Below are 24,846 nucleotides of genomic sequence, written 5' to 3'. Positions count from 1 at the left end.
CTTGACAGCAAACCCCCTAACTGACCCTATCTCCTGCCTTCTGCCCTGAAATGTACTCTTGGGCTCTCTCTAACCCCTTCTGACCTGAAGGGAATCTCTCTCACATTATATACAGCTTGGAGGGGATATGTGTGTGTGATGTAGTGTAGTATATTTCCATTCACGTGGACTAACCGAGTAGAGCTGGTTACCCCACGTGTTTGAATACCTCATGTGTTCGTCTGGACTACAAAAAGGTTGTTTGAGATATATCATGTGTTAAGACATTCTCAATAGTCTGGGACAACAGGATTGTGGATATACATCACGTGGATTGACATTCCTAGTGAGAAGCTGCGTATGTCTCCAGCAGACACTACATATTGCACATTGTGGTGGGGGGTTGGAGGAGGGAGGATTGGAGGTCAGATGTGTTGATGCTACATCACCATGCTAGGTCAACACTATTAGCACAGTAAAGATGTACTGCCTCCTTCCTCACACTGCTTATTGTAGCTTGTCATTTCTCACTTGGTTTGTAGCTGATTCTTAACTTGTTCGTTGATTGTTACATTAATCTCCTTCATTTACTGCTGTTGTTTACCATTGTAGCAGTTCAGGAGAGTCGTCTGCTGTGTATAAACTTGTTAGGCGTGGTTTGATTGTACAGTAGTGCACCAACTTTCGCTACAGCAGGATTCGCGGAATCCGCTTTCGCGGCATGCACCAGATATTCCCTAACTTCCACTTTCGCTTGAAAAAAATCGATTTTCGCGCACAAATTTTTGGGTTTGGGACAATATTTTGAACTTTGAATTTCCTGCACCGCCCGCCCGCAACCCACCGCCATCTTGAATGACGTTATGTCAACACTCTGTCCACCCATTCCCGCCATTGTGTACGAGCGTGCTAGCTCCATTGTGTTGGATTCTCACGGTTCAGTGGCCTCTACTATACCTGGTAGTGTGGGGAAAGGGCCTGGTGGTGTGGGGGGAGAGCCTGATGGTGTGGGGGGAGGGCCGGGAGGCAGTGGTGGTGATAAAAAGTGGCCGGGACATTCAAAGTCGGGAGGAAAGGCCAAGGCTAAAAGAGAGTGGCGCCAATACGTCTGGCGTGGCTAAATAAGCCCGCCACGCGCCTCGGATACTTACCCCCAACATCCATTAAACACCTCAACCTGGTCTCTGTGGTATGTTTCTCCTCATATAATGTGTACTGTACAGTTTTTATTGTTTGTATCTCACAATGCAATGTACAATAGTGATTTGATGTACTGTATTGCAAGTGAAAATGAAAATCTGATGTTACTTTAGGATAACCGGGAACCAATTAGCCTTTTTGCCATAAAGACAATGCCCCAACTTTCGCTAATTCCACTTTCATGCATTATTTTTGGACCCAATTAGGCGCGAAAATTGGTGCCCCACTGTAGTTCATTTAACTGGTCACCAATATCAATGACGTTGCTGTAGATAGACGTAGAGAGATAGGGAGGTTGGTTGTAATTTTAGATCATCGAAGCATTGCCAGTATGAAGTCGTGCGGTGTCGTATGGCTCGAACTTGCCACTGTCACCAATATTGATGAACGTAGCCGAGGGGTTTCATTAGATGGAGAGATTGTAGGTGTATCGTAGATTAATGGCTTCCCCTCTATCACCAGTGGAGTGTAATGTGAGCCACTGCTTAGTAAAATGGTGCATCATCAAGTAGAGTAAATAGGTAGGCTTCTCATTCTCACCTTGCCCTTTTGTGTATCATGTGAGGTGAGTTAGAGCACTCTTGGGTTACGGAGTTTTTTGTACACAGTTATATCGGTGTGATTGACAGTGTAATGTAGCGTGATGGCAAACCTCCTAGCTGACCCTATCTCCTGCCTCCTGCCTTGGATCGTACTCTTGGGCTCTTTATAACCCCTTCTGACCTGAAGAGAATCTCTCTGACATTATATACAGCTCGGAGGGGATATGCATGTTTGATGTAGTGTCTGGTAGATTTCCATTCACGTGGACTAACTAGAGCTGGTTACCTCATGTGTTTGAATACGTCACGAGATTCTTGGTCATCTGGACTACAGTGAGATTGTTTGAGATACATCATGTGTTCACACATTCTCAGTGGTCTAGGACAACAGGATTGTGGATATACATCATGTGGCTTGACATTCCTAGTGAGAAACTGTGTATGTCTCCAGCAGACACTACATGCTGCTGATTGTGGTATAAGATATATACTAGTGCCCATAATGTCTACACCTGACTGGTTCAGAACAGGGAGGTGTGGGGCACTTAAAGAATGAAGCTTTGATGAGATTGTGGCCGGATGATCCAAGTGGTCCTCTATCCAGCATTGATCTGGGTTATTTGTCAGGAATGGGTCCAAGAGATAGGCTTTATGGTCATGGTTATCTAGTAATCTGGTTGGTTGCTGTATCAGTTGCATGAGATTAAATGATTCTGCAAAAAGCTCGCATTCTAGACCAGTATCCTCATTTCTGGCAGATGCAATAACCAGTCTACATTATGGATGTTAAAATCACCCAGTGTGGTCATTTCAGTAGTAAGGGTGAGGTTAAGGTTGGTCATCTGTGTTGTTAGTGTTGATATGGAGTCAAGTATGATACACTGGGAGAGCAGTAAACTGTACAAATATATTTGGTTATATTATTGTAATTTAGTTTATACAATAAGTAATGAAAATTTAAAGAGGCAAAGTTCACAATAGTGTCAATTGCATATTCTTATTTAATATAACAAGTGCCACCTTTGTTACAAAAGTTAGTGAGGAGATATTTTTGGGAGGATAAATCAGTACAGGGAGAGATATGGGTTTCAGTGAGGAATAAGGCTAGAGGAGATATAGATTCAAGGAAGAAATGAACAGAATTCTGATTGTTACTAAGACGACAGATGTTGGTAAAATATAGGACTTCTTCACTGATGAGCATTGTATGGGGTTGTAGTGATTGCTGCTAAATCAGAATAAGAACTACGTTGTGAGTTATTGATTATAGCATGTTTACTGGACCACTGTAGTTGACTAACTGATACCCACTCAATGCTGCACTGGTTTGAGGACAGTATTTCATTTTTGTTTACCGAAAGTCTGCATAAGTTCACTTGTGAGGGAGTTTCTCATGTGCAGTATGAGACTAACAGACTGAAGTTTGTAAAACTGAAGTTTCATTTATATCCATTCATTAATAACTGATATATTGCCATTATTCCGGGGCCTGGGAATAGTGAATCACTCTGTAGGTACAGACACACATATACAATGTGAGTTAATGGGCAGATTCCTTGTTTAATCCAGCTAAAATAATGAGAGAGCACTGACCATTCCTGTGATTGCCGTGTTAGTTTCTTGGGCAGCCAGATGGCATTCTGTGTAGTGTGCCATCACTCATCTGTTTACACTGCAGTTACTGATTGTGATCCCTCGATTTTTGTGCAGTTCTTGGCTTATTCTACATACTGTACATTTTACCCTAGAAATGTCTCATGTTTTTGAAACCCATTAACTGCAACATACATTCCAAAAGTCAATAAAAGAAATAAAATCCAAGCTTTGCTTTGGTGTGAATAATTGACTATATCGACTTAAAATAGATCATATGGTAGCATTTGGAACTTTTTCAGCCACTCTTGCATGTCTAGCAGCATGAAATAAATCATGTGATGCCATTTGAAGCTTTTTTCATCCACTCATATCTCCGCCCCTTCACATGTCGTAGTTTTTTGTGCAATTCCCCTGGAAATTTGAGTCGTGAAACATTCACTCTGACTAGACTGTTGTAGTAGTTAACCAAAAAATTTGCATACTACTACTTTAAACTTTGCTCTTGTATCTCATCATGCTGTTAACTCTTGTGATGAAAATGAAAATGTCATATTTTTCCAAAATTGAAAGCCATGAATCTCAACAGCATAATGGCTAAACGTTGAGAGATTGACTTTATGTTAGACATACCCATAGTTAACATGTTCCCTTTCATATGTTTTTTTCTTACATTATTGATTGATTACTTAATTTATTTACCTATTTATTTATTAAATTTTTTGCACTCCAGGAGGACAGCCACAGTCTCCAGTACTTAATTTCCAGCAATTAATTAAATTTTTTGCAGTTCATGGTGCTTTACAAGTGCCAAAAGAATTTTAATTTGTGGGTCAGATGTGTATCAGTGTATTATTATTATTAATATTATTATTATTATTATCCATCCATCATCCAATCCTACATTGTCCCATGAGGAGCGTAGGAGCCCGGGGCAAGGCAGTTGGTCCCGACATTTAAGATGAGCGTGACCAGACTCACTCATCCCTGATTGGCATTACATGAGCAATCAACCCCAACCATCCCTTGGATATAAACCTTCACCGGCTTAATCTGATTGGAATGCAATAATTACCCATTAAACCACCAGGCGCCAAAGTTTGGTTATACGGTTACCACCCTGCGTAGTAAATGGTTTCCTGGTGTACAGGAAACCATTTGGCTTGTCACTCAGTGTAGAGTCACCCACAGGCAGAAGGAAGAGGAAAGAATGAGGGAAAGAAAGACAGAAGAGGGAGTGTAAAGTTACCCATAGGCAGAAGGACAAGGAAGGAATGAAGGAAAGGAAAACAGAGGAGCATGGGAGGAAAGAAGGATGGAGGAAAGGATTGAACATGTGAAGGTTTATATCCAAGGGGTGTTTGGGGTTTATTGCTCATATAATGCCACTCAGGGATGAGTGAGGCTGGGTACTCTCATCTTAAATGTCATGACCAACTTGCCTAGCCCTGGGCCCCTATGCTCCTCATGGGGCAACATAGGATTAGATGATGGATGGATTATTATTATTATTATTATTACATGACCCCTGGTTGGTCCCACAAAACTGATAGATAGGCAAAGCAGGGCTCTGGAGTTGGTAGGAAAAAAATAAAATAAAATGCTGACACTCCTTATCACTGTGTTTTTCCTGTTGTCTACATGCGTATGCCACCTCAGTGCTTTTCTGTCCATCAATTTCACAGTGAAACACTGCATACCCACAGCTCAAACCCCTCCACATGGGAGTAGGCTGTAGCATAAGCCAACCAGGGCGGTACTCCCAAGGAGGATGAGAGTGCTCGTGGTAGAGATGGAGCTCCTGTTTCACTATCCACCAGAATATCCAGACCTTCCCCCTTTGCTTAAATTTTTCAGTGTGACACTGAGTAGGAGGTGGGTGAATGTTGGTTGTGTACAGGAAGTCAGGTATAGGGGAGGATCAGCCAGAATGGTGGCAAGGAGGAACTGAAGGTGCGAATATAAGCTGTTTTTGCAGAGGAGTGTAGATGGATATGGTGGTGTGGGTGTGTTAGTTGAGGAAAAATGAGTGGAATGTGTCATGATTGTAATGAGAGTGAATGAAAGGATTTTAGCGGTAAAAATATTGTTTGATAAACTCACGAAATGTCAGGACCAACTTGCCTAGCCCCGGGCTCCTATGCATCTCATGGGGCAACATAGGATTGGATGCGGGATGGGTGAATAAACTCATTATTCAATTTATGTTGGCGTAAGGACTTTAGCAGTAAAAATATTGTTCGTTAAACTCACGATTCAGTTTAGCCTACGTCGGCATAAGGATTTTAGCCGTAAAAATATTGTTCGGTAAACTCACAATTCAGTTTATGTTGGCTTATGCTCCACAAACTGGCTTGGATTATGTAGAAAATTATAGATTCTGTGGTGACAATATGTATGGCTGGTGTTGTGGGGGATGATGAGAGTGTAGATTTTGGTGGAGATTTAAATGGTAATGTGGGTGAAGCAGCTTAAGGAAATGAAGGGCTACATGGAGGATGCACATATGGTACGAGGAATGCAGAAGGGAAAAGGATACTCGAATTTGGGGAGGTAGTGAACATGACTGTGTGGAACATGCCTGTTTGGGAAGAGAGAGGATAGGTTGATTTTATGAGTCTGGGGGAGATAGTGGCAAGATCGACTCTTTCCTCGTCAGGAGAAGTGGTTGGAGGTTGGTTAGGATGTTAAAAGTTATAGGAAGTGAAGAGTGTGTGTAGCAGCACAAATTACTGAAATATGACATGGTGCTTAAGGAGCAGATGGCAAAGAAGAGGATCTACACACCCAGGATAAAAATATGGAAGTTGAAAAACCAAGCAGATAGGGATGCTTTCTATACCGCAATGAATAGAGTGGTGGCTGAACAGGGAACTGTTGACAGAAGTGCTAATGAACAGTACAGAGTTTTCAAGAATGATCTCTTGAGAGTTGCAGACTCGGTGTGTGGATGGAAAAGGGGCCCTCCAAGACATAAGGTAACACAATGGTGGTATGAGGGTGTATAAGTCGCAGTTAATTAGACTAGAAGACTTTTTCCAGGAATGGGAGAGGGGTGATAGCAGAGTGGAATACTTGGCTGCCAAGCATAGGTCTATAAAGGAGGTATACAGGGCAAATTTTGAGTCTCAACCTAACTAGTGTTGAAAGGAAGAATATGGTATTTAAGGTGTCAAATCAGATGAAGATGGAAAACAAGGATATCGTAGGTGAGCAGTGTGTGAATATTGATGAAGGAAAGGTAGTGGTGGACAGTGAGGATATTCAAGATGCCTGGAGAGAGCATTTTTAGCTGGTTGCTGAATGAGGCATTTGACTGGAACAGGGAAGGTTTGGAGTCAGCGGATCCACTATTTGGCCCTGGGCCTTTAATTGATGCTGCTACTGTGAGCAGGGCAATATGCAAGATGCAGTTGGGGTGTTGGGTGTGTTTGGGTTGACTACTGAAATGTGGAAGGTGTTGGGTGTGTTTGGGTTGACTACTGAAATGTGGAAGGTGTTGGGTGTGTTTGGGTTGACTACTGAAATGTGGAAGGTGTTGGGTGTGTTTGGGTTGACTGCTGAAATGTGGAAGGTGTTGGGTGTGTTTGGGTTGACTACTGAAATGTGGAAGGTGTTGGGTGTGTTTGGGTTGACTACTGAAATGTGGAAGGTGTTGGATGTGTTTGGGTTGACTGCTGAAATGTGGAAGGTGTTGGGTGTGTTTGGGTTGACTGCTGAAATGTGGAAGGTGTTGGATGTGTTTGGGTTGACTGCTGAAATGTGGAAGGTGTTGGGTGTGTTTGGGTTGACTGCTGAAATGTGGAAGGTGTTGGGTGTGTTTGGGTTGACTGCTGAAATGTGGAAGGTGTTGGGTGTGTTTGGGTTGACTGCTGAAATGTGGAAGGTCTCAAGAGATACAAGAGTGGGTTTAGTTAGGCCCCAGTCACACTGCAGGTGCGACTTATTGCAAACCACTCGCAACCTGCAAGTAGTGGGTGGTTTTGTTGAGGTTTACGACCATTCTTCATATGTCTTGGTCTAGCCGCAGGCCACCATGGCGACCAAAAAATCGTTGTGAGGTTTTTCGTGCTGCATGAAAAACCTCCCCGCGACTGCTGATGTCGTGGCACAGAAGCCGCCTGGTGGGCAGCTGGACTGCGTCTGGCCGGCTTACGGACTGCGACTGGTCGGCAACACCTGATTTTTAAGCTGTGGTTGCCATCTGGGCGGAGGCCAGTCGCCGCCCGCTCTGTGCGGTGGCCGTCCGCACTCCGTCAAGGCAACGACTGGACTGCGGTGGCTGCCGTCCACAAACCTCCTGTCCGGGTTGGTGGTTGAAGTCCGGCCGCTGTCCAGCCGGCGATTGGTCGAGCGACAAGTGGTGGGCTGGACCGAGACCAACCGCCAACCAATCTGCGGCTGGTGTCGGTCTAGTGGTCGCAGTTTAAACTGTGACAGGACGCGGACCGGCCACTGTTTGTCGGCGGCCTGCCGACGACCAGCCAGCCACCCGTCGGTGTCTTGACCTGTGTGTAGCTGGCCATGGTCGCTGTTCGGCCGCCCACTGGACGGACGCTGGACGGACACTGGACAACTACCGGTATCAAATCGGTGGCATGACTGCTCGGAGATCTCCGTGGTCGGGGACTGGTTTCGTGATTTTCAGGTTTGCGACAAGTCATACCTGCAGTGTGACTGGGGCTTTATTGATTTGATAAATTTGATTGTACATGAGTGTGTTGTTCCAGATGACTGGCTGAAGAGTGTAATTGTGTACAACGGGAAGGGGAAAGGTGATGTCCTGGAAAGGGGAAATTATAGAGGCATAAAACTCTTGGCCAAGATAATGAAGGCAATGGAGAAAGTCCTAGAAGGTATGATAAGGGAAAGAGTGAATATTGATGAAATTCATTTTGGGTTTATGCCAGGGAAAGGGACCTCTGATGCCATATTCATTGTTCGACAGCTTCAGGAAAAATATCATTATATAGGAAAGAGAAGGGAGCTGCACTGTACTTTGTTTTTGTTGATGTGGCGAAGGCCTTTGACAAAGTCCCTATGGAGCAGATGGTTAGTGTGTTTATGGTTATGTATGTGGGTGTTTGCACCCAGGTGAGAGTGAATAGAGATTTGAATGATGAGTTTCCATGAATGCTGGTGTGCATCAGGGGTCAGTCTTGAGCCCCTTGTTGTTGGTCATGGTGCTTGAAGCTCTCTTGTGTGACTTTTGAAGTGGACTCCCATGAGAGATGTTGTATGCTGATGACTTGATGCTGATTGCAGGGAATGGAAGGGAGGCAGTAGCATTTAGGAAATGGAGAGATGGAATGGGGGACAAGAGTTTGAGAGTAAATGCAGATAAAACAAAAGTGATGATATCTAGGGCTGGTGGCAGTACAGTACTATCAAATAAGAGGGAGTATGGCCATGCGCAGTTTGCCACAACAGTTTGGGAAGTATCTCCATCATTTGTGATAAGTGGGCACATGAGAGATGTAATGGTATTTGAGGTAGACTCTGAAATAATGCTGATTTCATGTGTCGGGAAGACCATGTAGAGATTGTCAGGTGTGAAAGGATTGATCTTGGTGGAGAGTATTTTGGGTGCGTGAAGGAGTTTTGTTATTAATGGAAAATGTGGGGTATGTGCCGGAGGTGGGGCTGAAGCTAGCTCTGTGACTAGGGCAAGGAGTGGATGGAGGAAGGTCAGGGAGCTATTGCCTCTCCTGACATTGAAAGGGCTCTTCCTCCATGCTTTGGGATCTTTGTATGTGGAATGTATTACGAGTGTAATGCTGTGTGGTAGTGAGACCTGGACAGTAAAGGAAGAGGATGTTCATAGGCTCAGATGTACAGAAATGACAATACTGTAATTAGATGGATGTGTAGTGCATCCCTGAATTTGAGGCTTGGTGGTGCTAGGCTTGCAATTAAAGAATTGAGAGGAAGGATGGGACTGTAATGTATTGGTGTTGTTGTGAAGAGGATAGACTGAAATGGTTTAAGCATGTTGAGAGGATGGAGGATGGCAACTGGGTGTGGAAGGTGAGAAGCGTGAATGTTGAGAGTAGGGTTGAAGAGGATAGACTGAGATGGTTTGAGCATGTTGAGGGATGGAGGATGGCAACTGGGTGTGGAAGGTGAGAAGCATGAATGTCAAGAGTAGGGTTGCGGGAGGCAGACCGAAAAAGACCAGGGACAAGGTCATAGAGTGTGACCTCATGGATAAGGGACTGAATAGGGAGGCTGCTAGAGATCAAGCAGCATGGAGAGTTGCCATAAGGTGACTAAGCCCAATCTGTGGAAACATTTTGGAGCCTTAATAAACAATACAATGTGAACACACATGAATGCATGCACACAAAAATCTGCAAGTCTTTTTAGGACATATGTAAACCCAAAGATGGGCTATTGTGGTCCACATTATTTAATGGTATATATTTCACTGTAATTGATTCCATCTATAATTATCATTTGAGTTGCAGCATTCAGAAACTTATCTCCGTCATTATAATCCGTAATATGAGGAATATGGAAGGAATATGAGTGTCAGGAGGAGGGAATGTAAGAAAATGTTCTGAAAAGAGGTAAAGAGAGTCAGACAGGGAGGCAATGAAGTAGGGGAGTGAAAGATAAAAATGGTAGATTACTAGTTGAGAAAGGAGAAAAAGTGAGCAGATGGAGAGAACACTTTAATGAACTGTTGAACATAGAGAATGAAAGTAATGCTAGTGTAAGTGGCTGGGGAATGGCTGGGAGAAGGAGGGAGGTGAGAAGACAGGAAGAAATCATTAGGATGGAAGTTGTGGAAGCAATGAAGAAAGTCAAAATGGGTAAAGCCCCAGGAATTGATGGAGTGTGTGGTGAAATACTGAAGCATGGGGAAGAGATAGTAGTAGAATGGATGTGGAAGTTGTGCAGATTGGCCTGGGAGGAAGTAGAGTCCCGGAGGATTGGAAGCCAGGTATAATTATTCCCTTGTACAAAGGGAAAGGGGAAAAAGAAGTGTGTGGTAATCATAAGGGCATTTGTCTTCTTAGTGTAATAGGAAAAGTATACGGTAGGATACTTATGTACAGAGTTAGGGAAATAACAGAGGAGTTAGTTGGAGAAGAACAGGGAGGCTTTAGGAAGGGAAGAGGTTGTGTGGATCAGATATTCATTCTTAGGTCTTTAGTGGAAAAGTTTCTAGAGAAGGGAAGGAAGTTTTATGCGGCTTTCATGGATTTGGAGAAAGCATATGACAGGGTGGATAGACAAGGATTGTGGAGAGTATTAAGAATATATGGAGTAGATGGGAAGATGTTGAATGCTGTGAAGCGTATGTATGATGGTGCAAAGGCTGAGGTGCTTGTGGATAGTGAACTGACTGAGTTTTTCTGTTTGAAGGTTGGGTTGAAACAGGGATGTGTCATGTCTCCATGGTTGTTCAATCTGTATATGGATGGCGTTAAAAAAGAGATACAAGGTAGGGCAGTGGATGTTGGAGTGACCCTAATGAGAGAGGGCATTGTTCAGAAACTTCCTGTACTGTTGTTTGCAGATGATACTGTGTTGTTAAGTGAAGACGAAGGGGAACTGCAAGGCTTCGTGGATGAGTTTGGGAGTGTGTGTAAGAAATGGAATCTAAAAATGAATTTAGGGAAGAGTAAAGTTATGGTCTTCGAGAGAGGTGAAGTCAGTGAATGTACAGTGAGGCTGAATGATGAGGAAATGGAAAATGTGAGTACGTTTAAGTACTTTGGTAGTGTGATGAGTAAGGATGGAAGTTTGGAGGGTGAAGTGCTTGAAAGAGTACAACAAGGAAGAAAGGTTGCTGGTTCCTTGAAGGCAGTGCTAAGAAACAGGGAAGTGAGCCTGGAAGTGAAAAAGTTACTACATGACAGTATTGTGATACCAACTCTGACGTATGGAAGTGAAGCTTGGACTTTGTTGGAGGGACACAAGTCAAGAGTGAGAGCAGTGGAAATGAGTTATTTGAGAGGAGCCTGTGGAGTCACATGGAGAGACAGACTGACAAATGAGGATGTGAAGGAGCATAGTGGTGTGGATGTGGATGTGATAGCAAGCATTAGGAGAAACACACTGAGGTGGTTTGGCCATGTGGAGAGGATGGAGAGTGAGAGACTGATGAGGAGAGTGTATGTGAGTGAGGTGGAGGGAGAGAGAGGGAGGGGAAGGCCAAGGATGAGATGGAGGGATGGAGTGGAGAGGTATATGAGAGAGGGGGATGTGAATTGGGAGCAGGGTGGTGCAATGGCGGGGGACAGGGTGATGTGGAGGCGATTTGTTTGTGGCCACCCCGTATGGGATTAAGGTGTCTGGTGATAGATAGGTAGATATTTCTCTTTCACTCACTGTCCATGTTCAATATCCATATGTAAGACTTGGTAAAAGCACATTGTCTCTGAGTGCCATCTTCACTTCCAAGCCAACTAACTCTTCTTCCATACCACATCAGGTCACCCTCTATCAACAGCAGTCTCAGTCTCATTTCACATTGTTCAGCACCCTGTCTGCTTGCATTCTTTGTATATGTCCATACCATCTCAGTGAACAATATTGTTTTTCATCCACTTGGTAATTCCACATCTCAACTCCTGTAGCTCTGTCTTCCATTCCATAACACCCATAGCTTTCACAGTTACATGAGTCATTTTCCCAGATGTCTGCAGCTGCTCTGAGAAGTGTAATTTCTACAGTTAGCAGTTCACACAGTTCTATCTTGGCATAATTTTATTTGGATTTGGATCAGCAACTGGTGGTAGGTGGTGGTGACCATCATCCACTCACTTGTTGTTGCGATGCCCACTTCTCCCTTCACCTATATAAATCTTTTTCTGTGTCTGTCCTCTCTTCCTATTTCTACCATCTTTCCTGTCACCTTTTATTACTCTTCTTCCCTTTTCAGATGGCTTTACATTGAGTGACAAGCCAAATGGTTTCCTGTAAGCCGGGAAACCATTTCCAGTGCTGAGTGGTAACCATATAACCAACCCACACATGTTCCCTACTTGTCAACAAGTGGTTTAGCGGAGGGTTAGTACCCCTCTCCGTAAAACAGCTAACTCAGAGACAGATGCCCACTCCTTACAGGATTATGGCATCTGGCTATAGACAAATAGATAGACAGCCAGCCAGCCAGAAAGATAGATATATAATCAGTGTCCTGATGGTTCTCACATTGCAGTAACAAATATGTATTTGCATTTAGGAAACAGTGGAAGGCATGGCTGTTACCCACATAACCGAGGGTTCTGTTGCCAAGTTAAAGAAGCAGATGACAGAGGCAATGGAGAGGATTGCTGGTGAAGTGGATGAAGACACTCGAGAGCGCCTTCTGCATGAGAGTAAGATGGTGTTTGTATTGAATAATCAAATGGTTCATTCTATTGAGGGGGCTGGGTCTGTTGTGGCTGTAAAGCTCATCAAAGTTGGAGTGTTTGGTGTCCTGGCTGTTGTCCTTATCTCATACATTAAGAAGATATTGATAGGGTAATAAACTTTAGTAGATCTGAACATAATGTTTCTTCAGAATTTGAGGCAGTTGATTATATCAGTTAAATGAACAGTGTAGAACCATCCTGTACAGCCTTTAACCCTCCTCAGGCAATCTTCATTGCCATTCCCAGTAATTGGGACCCAGTAATGAAAAAAATCTTAAGAATAATACTTTGAATTCATTTATTGATCCCATGAAAACTGTACTGTTTATTTGAAATATATCCTTTGAAACTGGGCATATTCTTTGAAATTCAGGTAGCTATGCATATTTTTTATTAAAAAAAAAAAAAAAAAAAAAAATGGCAGTGGTATTTGGGGTGCTGCTACAGTTGCAGCAATGGTGACACTTCTTGGTGTGAAGTTGGTGCCTTTCAGTAGTACTGTATAGTAGTATCAGAAAATGAGAGAAAGAACAGAAAATTTTACAAAAATATTGCAATAATTTTGTTTTTCTCAAAATATGAAACATTAAGCAATACTCATGCCACAGATACATAAACATAGCTGATAGATTAAGAATATACAGTATACAGTAGGCATTACACACATTCATTGCATAAAACTGTGGTGCATGTATTGTTGCATATTCAATATCATATACTGTATACACATTAATTGTAATACAGTATATTTGTACTGCAGACATATATTACATGGTAATGTATATACTTTTATATACTTAAATGTTGATGATAAAACATGATGTCCATATCACAACTACTGCATCAGGTAATGGGAGGGGGGGGGGGGTCTGACAGATCTGAATGCCAATAAAAATCATTACAGGTCAGAAACAGCAAGAGCAGGGAGTAACCACCACACCCCCTGCAGGGGCAGAAAAAGGCAGGAAGGTACAGAGAAAACCAGGAATCTCAGGAGGCTAAAAGTATAGTAAACCCTCAATATAACAAAGTAATTGGTACTAGACCCTTGACGTTAAAGCCGAACACCATGCTGTTCAGTAATTTCCCAGGCGTTGTGGTTTTACTGAACAAAGATTGTTTAAGGTAGAGCATTGTTTGGCTGTACAATCATACACAGTAACATACAGCTAGGTCTAAATGACTCTTTTTCTTAGTAAATGCTCTATTTACTAACTTATGTGTTTATTCTTAACTTTCAGGAAGTAATTGCACTGCAAATAAAGACTGCAAGTAGGCCTTGGATAAATCTATGTTTGTTCGTCATTTGGTATTTACAAGGAAAGTGGGTAAAGAAAACTCACACTGTACATTAACTTTTACATTACAGTAAATACTATATATTAATGAATAGCAAAGCAAACACAGAGGTGTGTGTGGGGAGGGGGGGGATGCCGTGCTGGTTGGTGTTTCCTGCATGTCCATTCTTTTACTGATCACAATTCGGTAAAAGAACAAATTGTTCGGTCAGCTCAAGGTGGTCATTAAATCCAAAATTTGTTAAAAGAGGGTTTGGTATACTGAGGGCTTACTGTATATGAAAAACTGGGGGGGAGGGGAGGCAAAAGTAGGTTAGGTATGTGAGACCTCTATATACCTGAGGAAGGTTAAGCTACACATTACATCCTATGCAGTTGTTCTTTAAGCATTCATATCATGTACCGTATAGTTTATATAGGCTCAAACATTCTTGCATGCATTGGCCTTGGTCACCTAATGGTGGCTCCTCACGCTGCTCCTTTGTTTACTTTATATGAAGCTTTGTGTGTTCAAAACATAACTAGCAGAAGTCAGAGCATTACTTGGTGAAAATCATAGCAACATTACTGTGGTTACTAGGAATCCGACAGAACCATGTATGCTTAGACTACAAGAGGGAGAAACTTACAGAGCTTAACAATTAAGTTTTTAGAATCCATCATTAATTCTTTACTGTGAATATAAAGGATTTTTCTCAGTTGGAAAACCTTGCCCGTGACACTTGTAGTTCTCCCTCTGTTGTACTTTCATTTTTCCAGCTTTCTGGACTGTACCTTTTTTGTGGGTCCTTCATAAGGTAGGAGAAAAGAGGAAGACTTTTTTTTTTTTTTTAATCATCACATTTTTCCAGTTTAAATTCCAGTTTGTTTTTATTCCATTTGAGTGTGCATGAACAAAAATCCAGAAAAAAAAAAACTTTTATTGCACCATCCACTCCAGAATAAGTATTACACCATCCACTGCCAACCAGTTATCTCATACTACCACCATATTGTGTTGCAGTAGCCCTTAGCTAAGCAGTCACACAAGAAGGATGTTGTTGGGTACAAGATTGACCATTTGGTAAAAACAGAAAAGTGACCATTGTGGCCATATTTTGATAAATTCTATTCAAAATCTAACATTAACTGAGTTCCAGAGTCTTGTTATGAGAGAGAGAGAGAGAGAGAGGACCCACTTCTAGGACACTTACCTATACAGTACCTAAAATTCCTCCTTGTTTGAATCATAGGTTTAATACGGCACAGTACATGGAAATATGGAAACTATGGTAAGAAATGTTATGATATTGTGCTTATATGAAATAAATGTTTGTTCTTTGTTATAAAGCAAATACAGTCTGCTTGCCTATAATACAGCTGATTTGTTGACATAAGGAGCAACGTTACGGAAATCTGTGTTATGGGAGATAAGAGCCAATGGTAAAAACTGCTTATGGCAAATACTCTCCTCAGAGTTGCCCTCAGTGACTCCCCAAGCCTGTCCTAACCACCTCTGACATGCTTCAAGTATACAAAACAGTGATAAATAAATAACAAACACACTGCACTGTAACTAACCTGAAGTATGGAGATGACCACACCATCATCCCGCACTAGCACCCCACACCACACAATCACTCACACTTTTCACTCCACACCACACCATCACCCACACTTTTCACCCCACACCATCACCAAGATCATCACCCCATACCATAATTCACACAATCATCCTGACCACACCATCACCCACACCTTCACCCCACACCACACCATCACCCCAAACCAGTGAGCCTCTGAGCAGTTATTTGGCCGGCACCACAGCAGATACATCCATGCAGTGATAGATGATCCCATGTTTGGGCCTGTGTCCTAAGCTGGAGTGGATATAAATGTCTTGTGGTAACTTTGGGGATCTAACTGTGTGCCTACTACATTATAGGTGATCACCATTTTGGGAGTTTGCATTATAAGCCAGCTGACTGTACAGGGTACAGTACTGTCATTTTTGTTAAGGGAACACTAAGAAGTGAAAGTTATAGAACTGAAAAGTCCTTGTATATACTGCTTTTAATTATATATGGTGTACAAGTTGCATAAAGGCATGCCCCGGTATAACGATGTAATTGGTTAGATAAAACCCCATCGTTAGGCGTGGTATCATATATTGGGGTACTTTTAACATGTAATGTGAAGCGTTTACCAGCCTTGGATTACCCTGCAAACCAATCCCAAAACCCACCAAAATTAGCCCAAAAACAAGTTTAATGCCAATCTAAATGGCCTAACAGCTGTCAAGGAAGCTAACCTAAGCCTAACACCTGTAAATAACTCACTAAAACCAACAAATAAAATCTGAAAATCATCAAATATAAGCCTGGAAAAAATCAGGCTTAATAAACTGTACCCCAAAATGACAGTGTTCACCCCACCTGTGGCTAAAACACATTAATCTAAGCCTAAAAACAGTTTAAAAATCAACCTAAACACACAATTTTAGTCTAAAATATCATCAAAATTGATAAAAAAATAAAAACCCATCGTTAAACCGGGGTTTGTCCATCATTAGGCAGGGTATGGTGCAATTTCTACCCCCATCATTAAGCCCGGGTATCACATCTAGGGGTATCGTATACTAAGGTATTACTGTATTTTGTTTGTGTGGTTGATTGACAACATCCATGGCTGTGTTGGCAGTTTTGTACTGTATAGTTTTACCAAACTTTCCTTTATATTTATATGTTAAAAAATTTACCTGACTTAAATAAGTGATTGTCTTTTAAACATGTACTGGTATTATTAAAGCCATGATTTAAATAAGTGATTTAGGTAAACGTTAAAATCAAACAATGATAATAATGATGATGATGAAAAAAATGATGCTGTTGTACCTAGAATAAACTCTCGTATCCTATGCATGGAATTGGGTAAGTACAGATATTGAGCTCTTCATCTGATGTACTACATTTATACAGTCTATCTATCTATCTATAGCCCGACGCCCTAATCCCGCAAAGGGTGGCCGCAGACAAAACGCCTCCAAGTCACTCTGTCACCCACCATTTGACTCCCCTCCCTCCAACTCACCCCCCCCTCCCTCATATACCTCTCAACTCCATCCCTCCACCTCATCCTCGGTCTGCCCCTCTCTCTCCCTCCCTCCACCTCACCTACATACACCCTCTTAGTCAGTCTTTCATTCTCCATCCTCTCCACATGTCCAAACCACCTCAGTGTATTTCTCCTAATCTTTTCAACCACATCCACATCTACCCCACAACGTTCCTTCACTTCTTCATTCGTCAACCTGTCCCTCCACATCACTCCACATGCTCCTCTCAAGTAACTCATTTCCACTGCTCTCACTCTTGACTTGTTCCCCTCTTGCAAGGTCCACGCCTCGCTTCCATACGTCAGGGTAGGGATCACAATACCATCATGCAGTGACTTCTTAACTTCCATACTCACCTCCCTATTTCTCATCACTGCTTTCAGTGTGCCAACAACCTTCCTTCCCTGCTGTACTCTTTCACGTACTTCATCCCCCAAAGTTCCATCCTTACTCATCACACTACAGTGACTGTAGTTTATGTTAACTAAAAAATTATTTTTCACCCATGGATATGATAGCATTCACACCAGTCATTGCAGCAGAAGCCATGTTACTGATGGGGGTAGTATTTCTGAGTGTGTGATCATGTGTGAAACTAATACAACATTTTACATACCATGTGTAGCATTTAACAAGTTGTAAATTAAAATGCCAAGGGTGGTAGTATGAAAGCCTGTGAATGGCATGGCAATACCTAGTATATTAAGCCTGTCTCCACACTGTACAAATGTCTGGCAGCCATGAATATTAGCTGTCATGTAGGTTTTTTACCTTTTTGGAGTATGGGATGCAGCAACATTGTCTAAATCCTCATGGAAAATATGTGAGTGAAATAACGTAATTTAGAATCACACCTATATACTGTGGAGTATACCACAAAGTAAATTTGTATCATCATCTCTAATGTTTTGCTCCCTCCTGGGAACCCCAGGACAGGGGACGGTTGTGACAGAAATGTCTCCAGCTACGTTATCCTTACAATTTGATTTCATGGACACTCACAAAAAGTGAATTTCTTTTAATGTGTGATTTTAATATATGTGAGCCCTCCTAAAGTTGTAACTTGGCTATGGGATGGCCTAATAATCCTTTTATAGTGCCGTTGCACAGTACCAGCAGACTCCAGAATCTACTCATGTAAATTTTTTGAGACAGTGTAACAACACAGGAATATAATTTGGTAGAATGAGGTAGATTACACCATAGTATTACATATACAATACACAAGAGTTAAGTAAAATGTACATGGGTATTTATGTTTGCCTCCAGTGCTGTGTTGCCAGAGAATGAGCCATCTGGAAGATAACTGTGGTAATGATAACTGCAGTAACAAATAATGATGATGATTACCCATGCAATTATTAGTGACCAATCAGTGATGGGACATCAGCATGACATGATGAGCTACTATGATCTCAGGCTTGTCTATATTGTATCCTTTTAAGGGGATGGATCATTCTTATCATCATTCACGGAGAATGGAACTGGAGAAGTCGGATGGCTTGTACCTGTAGTGAGGTTGTCAGCATGAAAGGAGGTGGGTTGTGACTCGACATGGGTGAAGGAAGCAGCAACTAGGTCAGGGGCGTTAGGGATTTGCTCAACCTTCCTGAAGAACATGGTGATTGTAAGTTGTTTCAGTTTCCACTTTGGGCCCATCATGATCATGCAGTAAAATGGAGCTGCATTAATCGGGGCACATTTGAGAGTCCAAACCATACAAAGCTCCATATCATAGGCCAAGTCCTTGATTGCCTTGGGCCTGTGAAAGAGCTCCCGAAGGTGATCCAAAGTCATGTCCTCAATTTCTTCACCCTTTGCTCAGTCCTATTCAGCTTCCTCTGCCTTGGCTTCTATTAAAAAATCTACAGCAAGACATTCTTGGTAAGGTGCCCCTCGTGGCTTTTGACAAGCTCCATAACTTCTGCTTGTCTGTGAAGCCATCACCACCAACTTATGTGCAAGAGCCACTGTCCTCCACACTGTAGCAGAATTGATGTTGGGCAAGAAACCTGTGAAGCTGCACACACATTCAGGCCACAGTGGCCTCCAGCATGCATTAGCCATTTCTGGTTTCATGGTCTCCATCGTTCCTTCACTACAGTCAAGCAGTCCATATTGGTTTAGTGCTTCCATTATGCTTTCATGCACCGGTTGGGATCATCCAGGCCACAGTGGCCTCCAGCATGCATTAGCCATTTCTGGTTTCATGGTCTCCATCGTTCCTTCACTACAGTCAAGCAGTCCATATTGGTTTAGTGCTTCCATTATGCTTTCATGCACCGGTTGGGATCATCCAGGGCCATGTGGAGATAAGACAATGGAGATCTTGGTGGAATGAGCCTTAACACCCAAATCACACCCTGATCCTTGGGCTGGATGAATTATGTTGTATTTGGAAGCAGAAATACCATAACCACCTTTTCATTCAGAACCTACAGTGACTCTGGGTGTCATGGCACATTGTTCAGGATCACCAGGACCTTAAACTTAATCCTTGGCTCCTTCAGGTTCCACTCCATCTCAGGCAGAAAGAAGTGGTGGAACCAGTCCAGAAACAGTGTTCTGGTGGTCCATGCTTTCCTGCTCAAGGGCTGTTGGGTTCTTTTATAAAGGTTTCAGCATCCTCGGATGTGTTTGCCGCGGTCATCCAGGGGTATCCCTTTGTGCTACACAATCTCTAGCAGCCTCTCTAGTCCATAGTTGAAATAAGTAATAGGCGGAGATGGACCACAGGCCGTACCTGCACAGCCCTGAGTCCAGGTAGGGGGAACAGGGACCACCTCAGCCCCATCCCTGACCAAAACTGCACCAGTGGAGTCCACCCCGTGCCTCCACTCATGTTTGCCATGGTAGCGGAGACGAAGCTTTCCAGCCACGTGCCTTTGCAGGCATTAACCCTTGTGTTGCAGTCGGGTACAGTGTGTGGGTGTACAGTGCATAGCATGTAGTGAATAGTTGAAGAAATATGTCTGAGAGTATTGTGGCCTACTCTCCATGTTGGTGACAGTGAACAAGGTCTGCAAAGGGGAAATGGTCAGGAGTTTGTCTCGAGGGTTAGTGAAATGGGAGCTCCAGTCATCCTTATCACCAGCTTACCCATCTTCCTCAGAGTACTGCCCTGATCTGCTGGAACTACAGTATAGCCTACTCCTTGTACATGAATTTAGACCTTATGCCTGTCGTATGCCCTGCTGTATTTCCATGTAGCAGCAAGGTGGAGCAGTCCTTCATGCCCTTAGTATGTTAATTGTGGCTTAGGGAATAGCTGCAGTGTCCCCTGTGAAAAAAATTCATTGATTTTTTTGCTCATATTGGTTCATGGAGAATGTGATGAAATATATTTAAGGTTTAAAATCAATGTGAGGAATAGTTTAGCCACTGCAGCCTTGAATTTATTTTTATTTTTTCCAGAAAAAAAAAAAAAAAAATTCTTGCATCATACAGTGTTATGGGAATGAGGTCTGCTCAGAAAGTATCTGACCTCATATTTTTTTTTTTTTTTTTTTTTTTTTTTTTTTTTTTTTTACCAGCCGGTTAGAGGATAGGGGCAGGGTTTTGTGTAGCATTCTGCAGGACCTTTGTGTGCATGCATGATTAATGCCATCCACCACGAGTGATTCAGTGGCTGTCAGTCAGCTTGTGTTCATGGTTGTGCACCTCACGCTTGACGCCTTCCTGCACTCTTCACGATGACTGAAAAACTCGAACAGCATTACTGCATCAAATTTTGCCAAAAACTAGGTGATACCCAAGTTGAAACCATCAGGAAGATCCAGGAAGCTTTTGGGAATGAAGCCGTGGAGGTAATGCAAATCATTTAAAAAATGGCTGTATGTCAGTCAAGAATGATTCATGTCCTGGGAGGTCATCAACAAGCAGGAGTACTGAAAATGTGAAGAAAGTCTGCGATTTGGTAATGGGAAATCATCGGTAGACTCTCAAAGAAATTGCCAATGAAACTGGAATCACTGATGGATCAGCACATGAAATTAAATGGATGATTTGGGCATGCAAAGAGTTGCCACTAAGTTCATTCCAAAGCTCTCTTCTCTGTGGATGAATGCTGCTCAAGACATTTTGGAGTGAGCAAATTGCAATCCAGGCTTTCTGAAGACTTATCATTGGAGAGGAGACTTGAGGGTACGGGTATGACCCAGAAACCAAAGCACAGTCATCCAGGTGGGAGCTCGCAGGGTTGTCTCAACCAAAAAAAGCACAACAGGTTCGCAGCAAGGTGAAATGCATGTTGACAGTTTTTTTTTTACTACCGTGGTGTTGTGTATCACGAATACATACCAGAAGGTTAGACTGTCAACAAACATTACTACCTCGGCGTTATCTGTCGTCTTTGTGACGCAGTTCTGCAGAGGGAACAGATGATTGCTGGAGTCTTCAAGATTCCGGAACTATTTTGCTGCGTACCCAGCAATAACTAGAGCCAGCAAAGTTGAAACAGTGAGAAACAAGGGATGAATATAATAAGTAGAATTAGTTTAGCTGGTGTCAAGAAAGGAATGAAGCATGAAATGAGCCAATGGCATTGAATTGAGACTGACTGGGGTGACTAGGAATGAAAACCATTTAGGCCAATGTCAGTGCCCTTTAGCACTGAGTAGAACTTAAGTTTTACTAGATAAGGTGTGTTACCTGAATACAGTGTACTGTGTTAAAGATATTGAAAACAGAGTTGGTTCACTGTGCATAAAATTGAGCTTTGGAACAAACAGCCAGAGTTGTAATATTTTTTGCCATAGCTACGAACGTGCACCAAAATTCATTTGACGCAGGATAATTTTTAGTAGCAGTACTGCACAGTATTACTGCAGTACTGTACAGTATTATTGCAAGAGGCTGCCTGAGAACAAGCAGCGTGGACAGCCACCATTAGGTGACCAAGGCCAACACATGCAAGCATGTTGGAGCATTTATAAATGATATGATGAACAGTGTTTCTGTTATCGTTACTCATCACCCTAGACAGATTAGTATCAACACTGTAATAATGATATTACTGTATATGGACTGTACAATACTGTGCTAAGTTTTCCATAATGTACCATATCATATGGTATTATAAGTTCATGCATCCATGTACATGATAGGTGCTGCTGCTGTACAGTACAATATTCAATATTACTTCATTTTTAAGAAAGAACTTGAAGAATAAAATGATTGCCAGCCATGTAAATATTGTACATTATAAAGAATTGTGATGCTAGCAAAAATAATGTAGAGTCTTTAAGCATTCAAAACTTGTCAATAAAGACTTCCTTTAACAAAAGAAATTGAACCCAGTAAGTTTTATTAAATACAACTATCACTTAATATCTGAAATGTCTTGGAATATTATGTAAATCACATTGTAGCTGAAACACCCTGAATTATATACTGTACTGCCATATTTCTGTTAAGTTCTGCATCACAGTGCAGTGTATTGGTAATGATTAACCATTTCACTGAAGTGCTGTTTAATCTTGCTGCCTTCAGATGAGTATACCGGTACAGCATTCAGCAAGAGAGATTTTTCACCCTTAGTAATCCCCCCCTGGGGGTAGGGTGGGGTTTCAAGAATACTCCCCCAGTATCCCTGCTTGTCGTACGAGGCGACTAAAAGGGTTGGTGGTGGGTTAGTGCCCCACCCCGTAAAAAGAACTAACTAAAAAAGCAAATAAAGCGCCTCGGACCCGGACGGACCATACGTTGACGACTAAGGAACAGACAAAGGACATTCTGAGGGTAGGAACGTGGAATGTGAGAGGAGTGAATGATGAAGTGAAAGAGAGAGAGATTGTCCAGGTGCTTGAGGATGCAAAAGTGGATATATGTGGATTGACTGAAACTAAATGGAAAGGTGAAAGGATGAGAGAATGGGAATACGGTGTAGGTATATGTGCGGGAGTCAGTGAGAATGAGAGGGCAAGAGAGGGAGTATGTCTGATGATAAGCAAGAAGTGGAAGGAGAATATAAGAGAGTATGGAACAGTGGGTGCAAGGATTGTATGGGTGAGGATGAAAGTAGGTATACAAGCATGGGCGATTGTATGTGTGTATGCTCCAACAGAGGATCGAGTGGCAAGAGTGAAAGATGAGTTTTGGGCGAGAGTAGAAGCATGTATGGACAAGTTTGAGAGGAGCGAGAGAGTGCTGTTGATTGGAGACATGAATGGCAAAGTTGGGAATGTACGAGTGGATGGAGTGGTTGGTCAGTGGGGTGTGCCAGCTGAAGTAGATGGGAATGGTAGTGCTTTGATGGACATCTGTGCTGGTAAGGGGTTGGCAATAGCCAACACCTACTTTCGGCATAAGATGATCCACCGGTATACATGGAGAGTAATGAGGAGGATGGATGGTGAACTTGTTGAACGAAAGGCAATGATAGACTACGTGTGTGTGGATGAGCGAATGAGAAGACAAGTGTTGGATGCAAGGGTGTGGAGAGGGTGGGGGAATGGAGTATCGGACCATCACTTAGTGATGGCCAAGGTAGAGCTGCAAAGAAAGTGGTTGAGGAGACGAAGGGGAAGACAGGAGGAAGCAGCTCCTGTGAGAAGAGTGGAGAAATTGCAAGATAGTGAGAAAATGACAGAGTATAAGAGCATAGTGGAAGAAAGATTGGGAAGGTATGAGCTAGACCAGATGGAAGGGGTGGAAGACGTATGTAAGATATTCACGGAAGAGATAAGCGCAGCGTGTGAGGCGGTTTGTGGAGTGAGGAGGAGATGCAAGGGTGTGCAAGGGACAGCATGGTGGAATGATGAGGTGAAACGAGCTGTGGAACAAAAGAAGAAGGCATATGGTGAATGGTTGGCGAGTAGAGGTAGGGGAGAAGATGAGAGAGAGAAGAGAGAGGTATATGTGAGCAGGAGAAGGGAGGTTAAGAGACTGGTGAAGGAGAGTAAGAAGAAAGTGGATGAAGAGTTTGGGAGGAATCTGAGTGTGAAATGGAGGGAGAGTAAGAAATTGTTTTGGAAGGAGGTAAAGAAAGTAAGGCAGTGTGAAAGGGGAAATAGTAGGGGAGTGAAAGATAGGAATAATAGATTGTTGGTTGAGAAGAGAGAGAAATTGAGGAGATGGAAGGAGCACTTTGAAGATTTGTTGAATGTAGAGAGTGAGAGCAGTGTGAGTATAAGTGGTTGGGGAATGGCTGGGAGAAGAAGAGATGAGAGGAGGGAGGAAGAGATCAGTAGGTCGGAAGTTGTAGAAGCGATGAAGAAGATTAAGCTGGGAAAGGCCCCAGGAATTGATGGAGTGTGTGGTGAAATGCTTAGGTATGGGGGTGAGATTGTTGTGGAGTGGATATGGAAGTTGTGTAGATTGGCTTGGGAAGAGGGAAGGGTTCCAGAGGACTGGAAATCAGGTATAATTGTTCCTCTGTACAAAAGAAAAGGGGAGAGAGAAGTATGTGGTAACCATAGGGGTATTTGCCTTCTTAGTGTGACTGGTAAAATATATGGTAGAATACTCATTGATAGGGTTAGGCATATGACAGAGGAGCTAGTTGGAGAAGAACAAGGGGGATTTAGGAAGGGAAAAGGGTGTGTAGATCAGATATTTGTTCTAAGATGTTTAGTGGAGAAGTATCTAGAGAAGGGAAGGAAAGTGTATGCTGCCTTCATGGACTTGGAGAAAGCTTATGACAGAATAGATAGGCAAGGTATGTGGAAGGTATTAAGAATATATGGAGTGGAGGGGAAATTGTTGAGTGCTGTGAAGAGTATGTACGAGGGAGCTAGGGCTACGGTGCGAGTGGATGGTGAGCTGAGTGAGTT

General features: G+C 42.6%; 1 protein-coding gene across 1 annotated transcript in view; it reads left to right on the top strand.

Annotated features, from left to right (window-relative positions):
- Positions 1–13,031, top strand: part of Ho (Heme oxygenase) — a 38,058-nt gene extending 25,027 nt beyond the window's left edge. Inside the window, exon 4 of the mRNA XM_080268037.1 lies at positions 12,511–13,031. Coding sequence (XP_080124163.1) covers positions 12,511–12,795 — 285 coding nt within the window. The 3' untranslated portion in view covers positions 12,796–13,031. The remainder of the gene's footprint in view (positions 1–12,510) is intronic.
- Positions 13,032–24,846: the final 11,815 nt, after the last annotated feature.

The sequence above is a fragment of the Coenobita brevimanus genome, chromosome 26, assembly GCF_032717465.1.
Source record: "Coenobita brevimanus isolate Jiangsu-jjx chromosome 26, ASM3271746v2, whole genome shotgun sequence".
NCBI classification, from domain to species: domain Eukaryota; kingdom Metazoa; phylum Arthropoda; class Malacostraca; order Decapoda; family Coenobitidae; genus Coenobita; species Coenobita brevimanus.
Note: the sequence above shows the minus strand (reverse complement) of the source record. Positions and strands in the feature narration are given on the sequence as shown.